This window comes from Saccharomyces paradoxus, mitochondrion (genome assembly GCF_002079055.1).
Source record: "Saccharomyces paradoxus mitochondrion, complete genome".
Classification (NCBI taxonomy): domain Eukaryota; kingdom Fungi; phylum Ascomycota; class Saccharomycetes; order Saccharomycetales; family Saccharomycetaceae; genus Saccharomyces; species Saccharomyces paradoxus.
In genome coordinates this window covers 1-17,721 of record NC_018044.1, presented here as the reverse complement: position 1 = coordinate 17,721, position 17,721 = coordinate 1, and the positions used below count along the sequence as shown (strand labels likewise).

General features: G+C 14.7%; 2 protein-coding genes and 17 non-coding genes; all 19 read right to left on the bottom strand. All coding sequences in view use genetic code 3, as the record gives it.

Annotated features, from left to right (window-relative positions):
- Positions 1-1,632: 1,632 nt before the first annotated feature.
- Positions 1,633-3,045, bottom strand: A560_mgp09 (hypothetical protein). Its single transcript has one exon. It carries the CDS (start codon positions 3,043-3,045, stop codon positions 1,633-1,635), a length of 1,413 nt encoding a protein of 470 aa, YP_006460229.1.
- Positions 3,027-3,782, bottom strand: cox2 (Cox2p). Its single transcript has one exon. It carries the CDS (start codon positions 3,780-3,782, stop codon positions 3,027-3,029), a length of 756 nt encoding a protein of 251 aa, YP_006460228.1.
- Positions 3,783-4,591: 809 nt separating this feature from the next.
- trnM lies at positions 4,592-4,667 on the bottom strand. Its single transcript has one exon. It is a non-coding gene; the product is annotated as a tRNA-Met (tRNA).
- A 1,343-nt stretch (positions 4,668-6,010) lies between these two features.
- Positions 6,011-6,081, bottom strand: trnN. Its single transcript has one exon. It is a non-coding gene; the product is annotated as a tRNA-Asn (tRNA).
- Positions 6,082-6,581: 500 nt separating this feature from the next.
- On the bottom strand, positions 6,582-6,665 carry trnY. The gene has a single exon. It is a non-coding gene; the product is annotated as a tRNA-Tyr (tRNA).
- A 306-nt stretch (positions 6,666-6,971) lies between these two features.
- Positions 6,972-7,047, bottom strand: trnI. The gene has a single exon. It is a non-coding gene; the product is annotated as a tRNA-Ile (tRNA).
- Positions 7,048-7,397: 350 nt separating this feature from the next.
- trnA lies at positions 7,398-7,473 on the bottom strand. Its single transcript has one exon. It is a non-coding gene; the product is annotated as a tRNA-Ala (tRNA).
- Positions 7,474-7,861: 388 nt separating this feature from the next.
- Positions 7,862-7,935, bottom strand: trnR2. Its single transcript has one exon. It is a non-coding gene; the product is annotated as a tRNA-Arg (tRNA).
- Positions 7,936-8,021, bottom strand: trnS2. Its single transcript has one exon. It is a non-coding gene; the product is annotated as a tRNA-Ser (tRNA).
- Positions 8,022-8,765: 744 nt separating this feature from the next.
- Positions 8,766-8,840, bottom strand: trnD. The gene has a single exon. It is a non-coding gene; the product is annotated as a tRNA-Asp (tRNA).
- Positions 8,841-9,563: 723 nt separating this feature from the next.
- Positions 9,564-9,638, bottom strand: trnG. The gene has a single exon. It is a non-coding gene; the product is annotated as a tRNA-Gly (tRNA).
- Positions 9,639-9,688: 50 nt separating this feature from the next.
- On the bottom strand, positions 9,689-9,761 carry trnR1. The gene has a single exon. It is a non-coding gene; the product is annotated as a tRNA-Arg (tRNA).
- Positions 9,762-9,857: 96 nt separating this feature from the next.
- On the bottom strand, positions 9,858-9,931 carry trnK. Its single transcript has one exon. It is a non-coding gene; the product is annotated as a tRNA-Lys (tRNA).
- Positions 9,932-10,671: 740 nt separating this feature from the next.
- Positions 10,672-10,747, bottom strand: trnQ. Its single transcript has one exon. It is a non-coding gene; the product is annotated as a tRNA-Gln (tRNA).
- A 24-nt stretch (positions 10,748-10,771) lies between these two features.
- On the bottom strand, positions 10,772-10,856 carry trnL. The gene has a single exon. It is a non-coding gene; the product is annotated as a tRNA-Leu (tRNA).
- Positions 10,857-11,979: 1,123 nt separating this feature from the next.
- trnH lies at positions 11,980-12,054 on the bottom strand. Its single transcript has one exon. It is a non-coding gene; the product is annotated as a tRNA-His (tRNA).
- Positions 12,055-12,127: 73 nt separating this feature from the next.
- trnC lies at positions 12,128-12,203 on the bottom strand. Its single transcript has one exon. It is a non-coding gene; the product is annotated as a tRNA-Cys (tRNA).
- A 461-nt stretch (positions 12,204-12,664) lies between these two features.
- Positions 12,665-12,740, bottom strand: trnT2. Its single transcript has one exon. It is a non-coding gene; the product is annotated as a tRNA-Thr (tRNA).
- A 1,518-nt stretch (positions 12,741-14,258) lies between these two features.
- On the bottom strand, positions 14,259-17,721 carry rnl. One transcript has 2 exons: positions 15,133-17,721; positions 14,259-14,801 (listed from the first exon to the last, which is right to left on the bottom strand). It is a non-coding gene; the product is annotated as a large subunit ribosomal RNA (ribosomal RNA).

Sequence of the window (17,721 nt, the reverse complement as noted above, 5' to 3'; positions counted from 1 at the left end):
TAAAAACCTTTTATTAGTAAAAATAAACATCTATATTATATATAAATGTATATTTATTAGTATCGATACTAACTAGTAATTTATTATAGTTATTAATAATAATTTATGATTTATTACCCTACTTATTAATTTTATAAAGATCAATATTAATTACCTAGTGAACAATAGGGTTGATGCCTAATTTAATTTTAATTTTAATTTTAATTTAAATTTAATTGTGAGTAAATTAATTAATTAATTAATAAATAGATATATTAAAAACACTAGGAGAAGTAATATATATTCTATATTATATTTTAATATATCACAAATAATAAAATTTATTAATATGGATAATATTATATAATATTAATATTTATTATTTTTTATTATTATTAAAAATATGGGGAGGAATAAATAATATAATAAGTTATAAATAAGAAGATATTAGGGTCCCATAAATAATTATTATTATCGATAATAATAGGAATCCACTTATAATATAAAATATGAATAAATATATATTAAATAAAATATATAAATAATACATATATATTATTAATATAAAATATAATAATAATATAAAAATATTTATAATAATTATATAAATATATAAATAATATAATACGGGTTCAACATTATCAGTTGTTCACAGATAATATTAAACCCTATTGTTATTATTATAATAAATTAAAAATAATAATAATTATTATACTCTTAATTAATACTAATCACAATGATTTAAAATATATAAAAATATTATAAAATTAATATATACTTTTTTTTTTATAAGAATAATATTTTATTTATATTATTATAAATAATAATAATAATAAATAGTCTGAATAATGATTATTTATATTTATTAGAAATCAATAATATAAATAATATAATAAATAATTAATAAGAAGATATATAATATATAAATGATTAACAATAAGATATTTGGGTCCCATAATAAATTATTATTATCGATAATAATTGGGACCCCCATCTATAAATATAAATATTAAAATAATATATAAATATATAATAATATATTATATAATAATAAATAATAATAAATATATATATATATTTTATATATATAAATTATAATAAAATAATAATTATATAAGTTTTATTAATATTATTAAAAAAAATAATAGTCTTTGTCTCAATAGTGACCCTATAGTAGTATAAATTATTCTTTCATAAAGTAAATAATTATTTATAATAATAATTTAGGATTTATGATTAATAAATAGAAGAAATACTTTATTCCTTTAAAAATTATATACATAAATTAATTAATAAATATATATTTTATAAATTAATCATTATTTATTTCAAATAAATATTACTATAAAAAAAAATATATATATATATAAATTTTTATAAATATAAATATATAGTCCGGCCCGCCTTTTGAGAGGATGGACGCCGAAGGAGTGAGGGACCCCCTCCCTAACGGGAGGGGTGACCGAACCCCTCGTTATATAAATAATAAAGAATAAAAGAATATTATTAAAAGTTTTGGCAATAGCCATGAAGAATTATTCTATTATTAAATAATTTTTATATAATTTATAATAAAAGAATAATAATTTATATATATAATTTATATAAAAAAAAAGTGGGGTAGAGATAATAATTAATTAATTAATTAATTAATTAATCTAATAAAATATTTTTTAAGATATATTTATTTATAAATACATTACCATTTTTAATATATTTAGCGATTTCATGTTTAGAACAATTAAAATGTAAACTGGCAGGTACATGTCCTGTAAATGTTATAATTAATGTATTATTTAAATCATATACAAATACTCCTACACCTGTAATATTATTTTTACTATGAATAATACTATTAAGTCTATATGTATAATTTTTATTATATAATGGTTTATTATTATTAATAATATTATTATATAATTCAATATTATAATTAATTTTATTAGTACCTTTTTTATTTAAATTTTTAATATGTTCAATATAATTTATAATATCCTTATTATTAATTTTATGTAAACCTTTTATATAAATATTAACTATAGATTGTCAATTTATATAGCTATTATATTTAATACTATATCAATTTATATTATTAAATTTAGGAATAATAACATAATATAAAAAATCTATTCTATAGAAATCTAACTTAATAACTCCATTTTTATCAGGTTTAGTTAATTTAATAGATGAATCTCAATCTTTTAATAATTGATTTTTAATTATTAATGGAGTATTATCAATAGGTTTTCAATTAGTTAAAATATAAGATTTAATTGCTTTTAATGTTTCAATACTACGTTGATGTTGTGAAATATTAAAACTACAAATATTACGAGTTTTAATTACTTCAAATGAACCTTCAGCTTCTATAAAACCTAAAATTCAATAATCATTTATTTTATCATATGGAATTTTTAAATTAGGTATAACTTCATAATTATTAATTGTATTTTGAATATTTAATACATCATTATTATTATAAGTTATACCATTTAAATTATCAATTATAGCTTTTTTTCATTTATAATAGCTATAATATTTTATAGTTATACAAGGATATTTATCAAAAATAGTTATAATATTAGAAAATAATCATTTTTTTTGTGAATTTACTAATATAATTGTTTTAAGTAGTTCTTCAAAATTAGAAGGTATATTTAATATATTTCTAATCTTTTCTAAACATACTTTATCATCAATATGTATTCTAAAACCATAAAAAAATCTTAAATATTTTTTATTATTTAATTTAATATAAAAACTACCATCTCCATCAGTAAATCCTACTAATCATTTATAAAAATTATCTATTTCTAAATTATTCTTATTATTATTATTTTTTTGAACAATAATTAAATTATTATTTAAAGAAGTATGATATCCTCTTTTAATAACATTTATATTTTTAATATAAGGTGATTGAATAGAATATAATTCTATATTTATATTATATTTAAGAATATTATTATAATTATTATTATTATTAGTATTTTTAAAAATTAAATTATTAATAATTATTAAAAACATTAATAACAAATTTATATTAATTATTGTTCATTTAATCATTCCAAAAATTTAGGTAATGATACTGCTTCAATTTTAATTGGTATGTTGGCATGTCCCAGCCCGCACAATTCACTGCATGCCCCATAGAAAACACCTTCTCTTTGAATTAAAGCAGAAACTTGATTTAATCTACCAGGAGTAGCATCAACTTTAATACCTAAACTTGGGATAGCGAAATCATGAATAACATCAGCAGCTGTTACAACAAATCTAATATGTGTATCTACAGGTACAACTATAGAAGTATCAGTATCTAATAATCTTAATTGTCCTTCTTCTAATAATTCATCAGGGATAACATATGATTCAAATTCAACAGTTTCACCACTATCATTAATAAAATCTGAATATTCATATTTTCAATATCATTGATATCCAATAGCTTTAATAGTTATAGCTGGTGAAATAACTTCATCACATAAATATAATAAAATAAATGAAGGAAAAGCAATAATTAATAAAATTACAGCTGGAAAAATTGTTCAAATAACTTCAATAGTTTGTCCATGTTTAATATATTTATATGCAATAGGATTTTTTGAATATGTTATAACAATTGTATATAACATTCAAGATACTAAACCTAAAATAACTAATAAATAAAACATAATATTATCATGTAATTCTAAAATACCTTCTTGATTTGGTGTTGCTGAATCCTGAAAATAACATGCATAAGGTGTTGGTACATCATTCATAATGAATGTTGTTAATTGTAATCTTAATAAATCTAACATTTAATAAATCTTAACCTTTAGACTTTTTTGTCTATTTATAATATGTTAATACTACTTTTATTAATATTAATATAAATATTAATATTAATATTAATATAAATATAACCCCCGCGGGCGCCAATCCGATTGTTCATATACACCAGATTGATCCCATGGGATAAAATATAATATTATTAATACTTATTAATTTTTATATATAATTTAAAATTTTAACTATTTTATTATATATTATTGAATCTATATTATTTATATAATATTATTAATCATAATATATCTCTTTTCTTAATAATATTAATATCATATATTAATTAATTAATTAATATTTATTTATATACTTATCTATTTATTATATATAATATATAATATATATAATTTATATATATATATAAATATATAAAATTATAAATATAATTATTATTATTATTATAATATATCATTTATTATACTTTTTTATTATTATTTATTAATAATATATATATAATATATTATTAATTTTTATTTATACTATTTAGAAAGATTATTATTTATATTATTAACATAATATATAATTTAAAAATTAAATTATCTACATTTATTTATTTAGTTCCGGGGCCCGGTTACGGGAACCGGAACCCCGATAGGAGTTAATTAATTATATAGAATATATATTTATTTAATTAATATATTATAGGTAAATATACATTATATGTTTTTTATTATTTATTAATTAATTAATATTTAAATATTATATATATTTTATATTTTTAAGATTAATATATAATTATTTATTAATATTATTAATATATATATATAAATTATTATAATCATTATACTTGTAGAAGGAATTGAACCTTACATTATTTATTTATGAGACAAATGTTTTAACCAATTAAACTATACAAGCTCCTTTTGGGGTCCCGATCCCTCAAACCAAACCCATAACCCCTAAATTATAATAATAATAATAATAATAATAATAACAATAGATGCTAACACCTTTATAAATATAATATAATATAATATAATATAATATAATATAATATAATAAAATAAAGATGTTTATTTCTATTTAATAAAGTGGGATACTATAAAAATATTAATAATATACTTTTTAATAATTTATAATATAATAACTAATACAATAATTATAAACAATAATTTTAAATAAAATTATAAAAACTCTTTGTTATAATTAATTTTATAAAATAAATATATAATATATTTATGATTATAAAAAAGATAATTATATAATTAAAATTAATATATATATATATGAAAAGATATTATTAATTAATTAATTAATTAATTAAAAATATTAATATATCTGTTAATTAAATAAAATTTATATCAACATTATTTAATTATATACTTAATAATATTTAATAATGTTAAATATATATATATATATCATTATAATATTTAATATTATAATAAAAATTTTATAAAGATTACAATTAATTTAAATTTAATAATATTATTTATAAATATATAAATATAAATAAGGTATCTTACACTATTTATTATGATAAATTATAAATAATTTCTCATAATAATTATAATTTATATATATCTATTTATTTTATTAATATAAATTTATAATATATTTAATAGTACCCACCTCAAGAGGAGACCCCGAAGGAATAGTAAATATATAACTACTTCACTATACCTTATCCAAATATTATAAAATAATATAAAATGTAGAAACTTATTAAATTAAATTAAATTAAATTAAATTAAATTAAATTAAATTAAATTAAATTAATTAATTAATATATATAAATATATTTATTATATATAATATAATATAATATTGATAATTATTATTATATACTCTTTTTTATATATCATTTAAATATTTATAAATATTTAATAATAATAATATTTATAATATAAATAATAATCATTTTTTTTAATATATAATTCTTTCTATAAAAAATATAACTATAAAGTATATTAAATTATTAATAATTATATATAATGAAGAATATAAAATTAATATATCTCAATAAATATAATATTTATTATAACTTTAACAATTAATATTAATATTAATTATTAGAATAAATTTATAAAAATAATTAATAATAATTTATTTATTATTATTAATACATATTTAGTGAACACCTTATAAATAACCTCACAAGGAAGGGTTATGGGGTCCCGGGACGGGAACCGGAACACCGAAAGGAGATATTATTTTATATATATATATAATATATAAATTATAAAATATTATATATATTATCGTCCTCAATAGGAATTGAACCCATCTATTCTCATTAACAGTGAGATGCTTTAACCGATAAGCTATAAGGACATATTATATGAAAAGAAAGATATCTATTTATTAAATCAAAAACCCTTATTTATATATATATATATATTTAATAAAAGAATAAAAATTTAACTCTAAAATTATATTTTTATTAAATGCGGATACTAATTATTTTATTTATTTTGATTAATTAATTAATAAAAGTATACACTTTATAATTATTAATTTTATGTTTTTATAAAAAAAATATTAATAAAAAAAAATAATATAAATTAATTAATTAATTATAAAAATTATTTATTATTATTTATTATTTAGTTCCGGGGCCCGGTTACGGGAACCGGAACCCCGATAGGAGTTATTTATATATATTATTATAATCATTTAATAAAATAAAGATATAGTAATTATATAAATCTTTTAAATAAAATATATATATTTTATATATTAAATTAAGCATAAGATTGATTATTCAATGGGTTATATTATTTTTTATGAGTTAAAGATTATTATAATAATAAATTAATTAATTAATTAATTATGAAGGGAATAGGAATTGAACCTATGAAGACCTAAGTCATTGAGTTTACAGCTCAACTCCAACTACCAACATTGAAAATCCCTCCTTATATATATACATATATATTAATTATCTTAATATAATATATATATTTATATAATATATATATTTATCTTTAATTATATAAATTATATTACAAATTATTTATATTATTATTTAAATAGTAATAATTTTATTAAATTTATTAATAATAAATAAATAAATAAATAAAAACTATTAATATTTATTTTATTTATTATAAATTAAATAATTATTTTATATATATAATTATATTTATTAGTGAACACTTTATCCTTATATTTATATTTAAATTTATATAAGAGTATTATTATTTATATATTAATGATATAAGATATGAAACTAACAGGGATTGAACCTATATTTGTACCTTATCAAAATACTATTCTAACCAATTGAATTATAGTTTCTATTTCATTAATTATTATAATTATAAATTAATATAATAATAATATCAACTCCACAATTAAATTTAATTAAATTAAATTAAAATTTCAATAAATAAAATTGGGCGTTAACATTACTAATTAGTTACTAAGTTGAACCTATTTTAATAATGGAAAATGTTAATTATAATTTATAATTTTATATTTTTTATTATATAATATTAATAATTTAATTAAAACATTATTATTATATTCTAATATTAATTTACATTATTTAATTAAGGATTAATTAATTAATTAATTAATTTATTAATTATATTTAATATATATATATATATAATTTATTTTTTTTTATATATATAATATAATATAATTATTGGAGTTAATGAGACTTGAACTCATATTAAATGCATGCAACGCAATCGTTCTACCAAATTTAACTATAACCCCTTTATATTAATAATAATATAAATTATTATTTTCTTATATAATTATAATATTGTTATATGTAACTATATTATTACTTATAATAATTATATATTAATAAAGAATTATTAAAGAATATAGAATTAAATAAATCTTTATTTTATTAATTTATAAAAAGTAAGTTTTTAATATATTATTTATCTCCTTTTTAAATATCTATTAATTTTATATAAAAATATATAATAATAATAATAAAATTATCTTTTAAATATAAATAATAATATATGTTTATTTTATTTAATTATATATATAAAATATATATATATAATTTATATAATTAATATATATTAATAATTAATTAATAAGTAGGGATTATTTAATAAATAATATTAATTATATATAATATAATAATAATAATATCTTATAGGATTTGAACCTATATAATTAGATTCGTATTCTAATATTTTACCATTAAATTAAAGATATATACGGAAAATATGAGATTCGAACTCATAAGAATTTACAATTCAATTACTTAGCAAATAATCCACTTTACCTATAGTTAATTTTCCTATTTATAAATACTTAATATTATATAAAAAAAAATATTAATATAATAATAATATTATAAATATGAATATTTAAAGAATGAAATATACACCTCCCTATCCTTATAAAAAAATTACCCATTATAACTATTTAATATATTATATTTTATTAATTATTAAAATTTTAAGTTTTAATATAATACTTATATCTTTTATCATTTTATTAATTACTTCTTACATAAATTTATTACTCCTTATATTAATTTATTATTATTTTTATATAATATTATATATTATATAAAAATTATTTATAATAAATAATAATAAAAATAAGATATATATAAAATATATATATTATATATATATAAATTAAATATAAATTATTATAAATATCCTAAAATTTAATTTAATTTAATTAATTAGATTATATACAATTCTATTATATTATTAATAAGATAATATAATATAATATAATTATAAAGGTGATAATTAATAATATATTAGTTTTGGAAGGAATTATTATATATTTTTTTCATTAATATATTTTTATATATTTATAATAAAAAAAATTCATTATTTAATTAATATTATTAATCTTTTAAATATATAATAAGGTATTAATTAATTAATTATTTATAAAAAAGATTAATAATAATATAAAGTAATTTATTATTAATAAATATGATAGTATTATATTATTATTTATTTTAATAAAAAAAATTATTAAATATATATATATTTTTATTTTTATTAATATTAAAGTATGATATACGAATCTAATCAGATTTGCACTGACATCCTCCATTATGACAAAATGGTACTTTACTATTAAGCTACAGATCCTTTATTTTTATTATTATTATTATTATTATTATTATTATTATTAAAAATTAATATTTTATTATTATAATTATTATAAATTAAATATATTAATTATATATATATTTATATATATTATATATTTATTTAGTTCCGGGGCCCGGTTACGGGAACCGGAACCCCGATAGGAGTTATTTATTAATTAATAAATAATATAAAAATACTTATTATGAATATTTTATTATTATTATATAAGATTTATAATATATATTTATTTATTAAGATTTATATAAAATTATTACTAATATGGAGACTATTAAATATATTATTTATTTATTAATACTTTTTTGGAGACCACTGTGGAGGTGGTAACTATTAAATATATTATTAAGAGTTTTTTTTATAGGACTATTATAATATTATAATTTATAATAAATTATTATTTAAAGTGTTTTAATTTTTATTTAATATTTATATACAATAATATTGTATTATATTAAATATATAATATACTTAGAATAAAAATTATATTTATATTAAATTATTAATTATAATTTCAAAAGGATAATTATAATAATAAATTATTATTAACATTTTCCGTAATTAAATTTAATATTATAAAAATTTTATTATTATTATTATTATTATAAAATTAAACATATTTATTTATTTATTTTATTAGATTATAATAAATAATTAATATGGGATAAAATATTTAAATAAGGGATATTTATTATTAATTATATTAATTATAGATAGCGAGAATCGAACTCGCATTCAATGTTTGGAAGACATCCAGTTTACCAGTTAACTTATATCTATTATCATTGTTTCATTTATTAATAATGAACTAAACTATTATTATTATATAATACTCTCTCCATGATTTGAACATGGAATATTAATATTAGAAGTATTATGCTTTAACCATTAAGCTAAGAGAGCTATTTAATTAATAATATAAATTTATATCTATTTTATAATAAAATAATAAAAATAAAATATATATTATAATTATATATATTATTATTATTTATATATTATGAGAATAGCTGGAGTTGAACCAAGCATGGGTTGCTTAAAAGACAACTGTTTTACCATTAAACAATATTCTCTTATTATTTATATTAATATTATTATAATATATAATTATAAATTAAAATAAAATATTAAAAAAAAAATACAAAATAAATATATCATTAATTTTTTATAATTAATTATATTAAATTAAATAATATTCCTTTAAATATTTATATTAAAATTGAAACTATTATAACTTTTAAATTTTATTTATTATATTAATTATAAATACAATTATAACAATAATAAAATATTTATAATAAATATATTAATATTTTTATTATAATAAAACATTTATATATTATTATAGAATTATAATTATATTCTTGAATATTAATATTTATTATTTAACCATTAAAAATTTATTCATACCTATTTTTATAATAATTAATGTAAACTAATAAGATTATTAATTATTATTTAAATTAATAATAATCATATAAATATAAACTTTCATATATATATATATTATTAATAATATATAATATGTATATATTTTATTTTTATTAATAAACATTTTATATATATTTATTAAAATATGAATATATAATAAATTATTATTATTATTAATATATTATTTTTATTATAATAAATAAAAGAAGATATTATCATTGGATTCCAACCCAAGGACCAAAACCCCTTTATTATTATTATTATAATTATTATTATTATTATTATTATAATTATTATTATTATTATTAAAAAGATAGTTATCAATAAATATAAAAAGAGAATTATATATTATATATAAATAATATATATTATAATTATTATAATATTGAATCGGTTTGATTCGAACAAACAAACTCCAAACTCAAATTTTGGTAACTTACCTATTAGTCTACGACTCATTTATATATATATTTATATAAATTTATTGCTATTTAAAGGACTTGAACCTTCATACTGTAAAGTAATACATCTTAAGAGTATCGTGTCTACCAATTCCACCAAAATAGCTATTAAATATTATTATTAAAAATTAAAAATATAAATATATATAATATTTTTATAATATAAAATTATAATTGATTATTATATATAATTCCATAACTATTAATATAATATATAAATATAAATAAAAAAGAAATATGATATATATATATTATTTATTATATCTATTATTATTATATAAACTATCCACCCATAATTATTATTAAAACGCTATTAATTCAGTCCAATTGTATTATTCATTCGTCAGATAATATTTATACCATAGAATAAAATAATTAATCATAAAAAAGTTTCATTTATGTTAAAATTAAAACCTCATTAGTTAACATCTTATATTTATTAAATTATTTACTTCAAGTTAATATTTTTTTATTTTTAATAATTATTTATTTTTTTTATTAATAAAGAAAGTAAAGAAAAGAAAAGAATTTACCTAAAATGAAATAATAAAATTTAATATATATTTATCTTCTCAATTAAAAGAAAATAAAATAAAATAAAATAAAATAAAATAAAATAAAATAAGTAAGAATCTTAATTAAAATTATTAGTTCTGGCCTCCGGCCATGACTGCTGTAACTCCCTATGGAATGAATACCTATACTTATATAGATGTGAACCCCAGATGGATAAATTAATATTAATAATATAATAAAATATAATTGTTATATTATTACTTATATAAGATTATTATAATATATATATATACAAAATTTATATAATATTTACATAACATATTTATATTATATTTATACTTTATTATAATACTTTCATATATTTTATATATATATTTAATTATAAATATAAAAGGAATATTTAATAATATTTTTATTATTATTATATATAAATTAAAATTAAAATTAAATAAATAAATAAATAAATTAATTAATTAATTAATTATAATAATATTTATAAATATTAATTATAATAATATATATATATTTATTTATTAATATTTTATATAATACATTAAAGTAGATATATTTATTTATATTTATTAAGAATTGAATACTTAATAATAGAGACTTTATATTATAATTATAATTATAATTAAGGAATGAATATTTATATTATATATAGATATAAATAATAAAGTTTCATAATAAGTGTAATATGTTATTATTTATTATAGGGTGAATACTGAGAATCGAACTCAGATTTAACGCACCACAAGCGTATTTTCTACCATTGAAATATATTCACCTTTATTATATATATAATTAATTAATTATTATAAATATATATATATTATATATATAATATTATATTATTTATTATTAAAGAGATGAAGAGAATCGAACTCTTAATAAGTAGATTTGCAATCTAATAGTTTAACCTTAAAACAACACCTCCTTTTTATTTATTATTATTTTATAAATAATATATCTTATTTAAACTTTTTATTTATTATATTATATTATTTTATAGATAATATATTTTATTTAAACTTTTTACTTATTATTTTATTATATAAATTAAAAATGAAAGAATTATTATAAATATTAAAACTATTAAATTATAATATAAATGTATAAATCACATATCCATATTTATTTATTTATTTAAAATATTATAATAATAATAAAAAATAATATATTAATTAAATATATAGTAATATTAGAATATAATATTTAATTAATATTTTTATAAAATTATTTTATTAAATTATTGATTATTATTTAATAATAGTTATTTATTTATTTATTTATTTATTTATTTATTTATTTTTATACTTTTTTTATTAATTAATTAATATAGTTTTTAATATTTAATAAATATTTTAATATAATTTTAAAGATAATATTTATTATTATTATTGTTATATTAGGGATTTGAACCCCAAACCTTTCGATTACAAAACGAATGCTCTACCAATTAAGCTAATATAACTTTTTTAGGATAAATTATTATTACTAATTATTTATATAATATAATATAATATAATAAAATAATTAATAATTATTTATTTATTTACTTATTTATAATATTTATAAAAATATATCTCCTATAAAATATATTTATTATATATATTATTATAATATATATATATATATATACCTTTATAATATAAATTATAATATATATATATCTATCTTTATGATATTATCATAAAGCTAAACTATAAAATATATTTATTATTAAAAATATAATTATATATAATATTTTTTTATATTTATAAATTATTTACTATTTTTTATATTAATAATTATTAAAAATAATAAACATTTATTATAAATATAATAATTACCATATATACCCTTTATTTATTTACTTAGTTCCGGGGCCCGGTTACGGGAACCGGAACCCCGATAGGAGTGAGGGACCCCCTCCCGTTAGGGAGGGGTGACCGAACCCCTCGTTATTTATCTATTTATATTAAATAATAATTATGAATGTAAATAATATAATGATAATATAATTATATAATTTACACATATTTTATTTTTATTATAATAATATATAATAAATTATATAAAATTATTTATTTATTATTATAATTGATTTATATATATTTATTATTTATCCATTACATATTTAAATTAATTGATTTACATACTAGAAATCAATATTATTTATAATATTAATTTATATAATTAAAAATAATATTATATAAATTAATTTTTTATTAAAATTAATATAACACCTTTATAATAAATTAAATATATTCATTTCTCCAATATTATAATTAATTATTATATAATGATTTATAATTATTAAAAAAATAAAAGTATAAATAGAAGAAAATATTATTATATTAATATATTATATAAAAATATTTATTAATAAGTTATAAAGTATATTTATTATGAAATGAGGGATTCTTACTGAGATGGAAAACTATTATAATACGCTTTTGATAATTACCATTAATAAAATATAATTATTATTAATAATGATTTATAATTAATAAATAAATAATTATCATCACTATATAAATATTATTTTAATTATGTAATCCTTTTTATTATTATTAATAGAAAATATAAATAACATATAAAAAAGTATTAAATATCTTTTATTTATAAATATAATATATTAATATATTTATTAAGATTATAATAATATAATATAATATAATATAATAAACATTAATAATAATATTTAATAATATATATATATATAAAAATATATATAAATATAAATTAAATTAAATTAGATATTGATTATTAATTAGATTAATTTCAATAAATATAATATAATAATTAAGATTAATAATTTATAAAATATAAAAAAGGAATATAAATTAATTATATATTTAATATATATATATAAAAATATATTTATAAAATTATTATATTTAATAAATATTTTTATTTATTAAAGTGTAAATCAACCATTTTATTATTTATTATTAATTATTAATTATTTATTATTTATTATTAATTATTAATTATTTATTATAGTAATAGTATATAGAATAATAGATTAGATATTATATAGATAACTGATAAATTAGTATTTTATTAATATTATATAAAATATTATTAATATATAAAGAATATATAAAACCTATAATTATTAAATTTTAGTATAAAATTATCAGATTAATTATCTTATTAAAACAACTTCATATTTAATATGTATTCAATATTTATTTATTATCAACTTAGCTTATCTACTATGATAATTATATAAAAATATAAACTAATATAGATAATATATTTATTATAAAATTTTTATTATAAATATATTATTAAATTATCAATAGATACACCATGGGTTGATTCATTATGGTCCTTGCGTACTAATAATGAGATTTAAATTGATAATATTTCCTTCAGCAGATAGGAACCATACTGATTCACATCGTATTTAACCCAACTCACGTAACATTTTAATTGACGAACAGTCAAACCCTTCTTAGCTTTTACAACCAAGAGGAAATGTTGAGTCGACATCGAGGTGGCAAACATAACTTACAATATCTACTCTTTCGTTATATTACCCTGTTCAAAATTTATTAATTATTTTATAAATATTATTACATATTTATCAATCTGTTACCAAATTGTTTAGACTATATCATTATCAAATAAATAAAAAACTATTATAATATTTATATTTATTAGATATTGGGCACTCATGGATGAATTATTGTTAACTTTACTCATCATCTAGTCGTTGAACGTTCTTATAACTATATATAAGTTGTTATAAGCTTCGCTGCTTATTGTCCATATTATTTATTTATATGGATATTTAAGCAATTCACCCAATTTAATTTACTTCAATTAATTGAATAATTATATTTTTCAATATAATGGGACAAATGGGTAATTTTTATCCCTAGCGTAACTTTTATTCGTTATCAATAACCTTTACAATCAGTGTTATTTGTTCATTATGCCATACTTACGTACTTGTTTCACTCGTTTGTGTTACAATTATCGCACAGTTATACCATTATATTAATCTAATTCTTTCTATACTTTTTTTATAAATTAATAAATAGAAAGTTATTATTGTTTTCCTTACAATTTTACTGTACATATTTTTATCTATTACTAAAATATATTCATTAAAAATATAAATATATTTCAATTTATAATTAATATATATAATATATATTATTCTTATTCAATAATTTTATATATTTATTTATGGACTTATTCAGATACTTTTGCTGATAATGACGCCCCATCAAAACTACCAATTAGAGATTGTCTCTTATATATATATATATAATACATATAATAATATAATATATTATATATTACTTAAGAAATTATATCTATTAAGTATTAATAATTAATTAATTAATTAATTAATTATTATTTATAAGATTAGAATTATCATTATATTATAATAAGTATCTCATTAATATCTAAACGATTACCTAAAATTATAGGATTACTTAATATGCTGAATATAATAAACAATAATTCGATCTATCTAATTACAGTAAAGCTGCATAGGGTCTTTCCGTCTTGCTGAAGGTACATAGCATCTTCACTACGATTTCAATTTCACTTAGTTTAAAGGGGAGACAGTTGTTGTATCATTACGTCATTCATGCGGGACCTCAATTATAGGCCAAGGAATTTCGCTACATTATAACCCTCATAATAAGGCTGCTATTTACCTAAATTTAATTAAATTATCGTTAAATAATTTAATTTATATATTAAGCATGGAGCAGAGTTCACACCTTATACTTAAACTTATCGTTTCTGCAAAGTGCGGTGTTTTTAGTAAACAGTTGTACAACTTTGTTCTTATTACTCTTTATTGACTAACTTATGAGCTATCTTTGCCGAGTTCCTTCCCTTTAATTCTCTAATACACCTTCATATTCTCTACTTACATACCTGAGTCGGTCTACATTACGGTATACATTAATACTTTTCTTGATCTTTATTAGTTTATATTATATATATATATAATATATAAATATAATTATATATATTATTAATTAATTAATTAATAAATTAATAATAATAATATATATATTTTAAGATTATTTTTATTAATATAGATTATCCCATCTTAAATATATTTATATTCTTATTTATTTAATTAGGGGCCGTACTTTTATAGTTAAACCTTATGTTTTAGGTGAAAAGGTTTATACCTTTTTTTCGTTACTCATGTCAGCATTCTCTATTTAATTAATTAATATATTAATTAATAACTAATATATATTATCATTAAATGTTCTATTACCATATTATTATTATTATTTATTATTAATAATAATATTTAGATATTCAGTATTCATATTTTTTATTAATTTAATATGATATTCCATTTTTGGAATTAAATAATTCTTATTATTATTAAGATCCGTATATTATCTATTAACAAAAATATATATATATATTTGATTTTAAATATTATTTTATTTTTATAAATCAGTGCATTGTTACATGTTCATTAAAAAATGGTTATTGTCAAACCCATTAACTGATTATATTATAATATTTTAATATTTTTTTCACTTATTATTTATTAGGAACTTTATATCTTAATCTGGGCTGTTTCCCTTTTGATTATTTACCTTATCGCACATAATCTGACTCTTTATTATATATAATTAAACATTTCGAGATTTAATATTATTAATAAAACTTTTATAGTTCCCTAATATATATTAATTGCTGTACCATTCTTTATATAATATTATTTTAATATTATATAATAATTATTATTTATAAAGGCTATACTTACATATATTTCATAGAAAACCAGCTATCTGCAAACCAGATTTGTCTTTCACTACTAACCACAATTAATCAGATGATATTGCAACATCAACCTGTTCGATCGTTTACCCATCTTATCATAGTTAGATCGTTTGCTTTCGGGTCAATTAATATTAATTAAATATTTTAATATATTTTTTTATATATATACTTTTTCTATTTATTTATAACTTTATTGTTTTACTAATATTAATTACTTGCTGACCCATTATACAAAAGGTACATCATTAATATTAAAATTATATCCATGATTGCTTATAAAATAATCATTTTCATACTTTCCCTTACGGTACTTATTATACTTATTAATAGTATTTAGTCTTAGAATTTGTTATCCTATTTTCTTACATACTTCTTACATAATACTTATTAGACCTTTATTATTTTCTCTCACCAATACTCATAATATCTCTGTTGATTTATATTCCTTAAGTTACTTAGATGTTTCAGTTCACTTAGTTCTTATTATTATTAATAATATAAATATATATATTATTAATATAAAGGTTTACCTTTAGGTTTTTAAATTAATTATTATTAATTTATTAGTAACCTAATCCTATTAATAGTTATTATTAAATATTTTTTTATTTAATAATTTATACTCCATGATTATCTCTTTAAATCTATATAATAAATATTTCAAATCTATTATTCTACTTTTTACT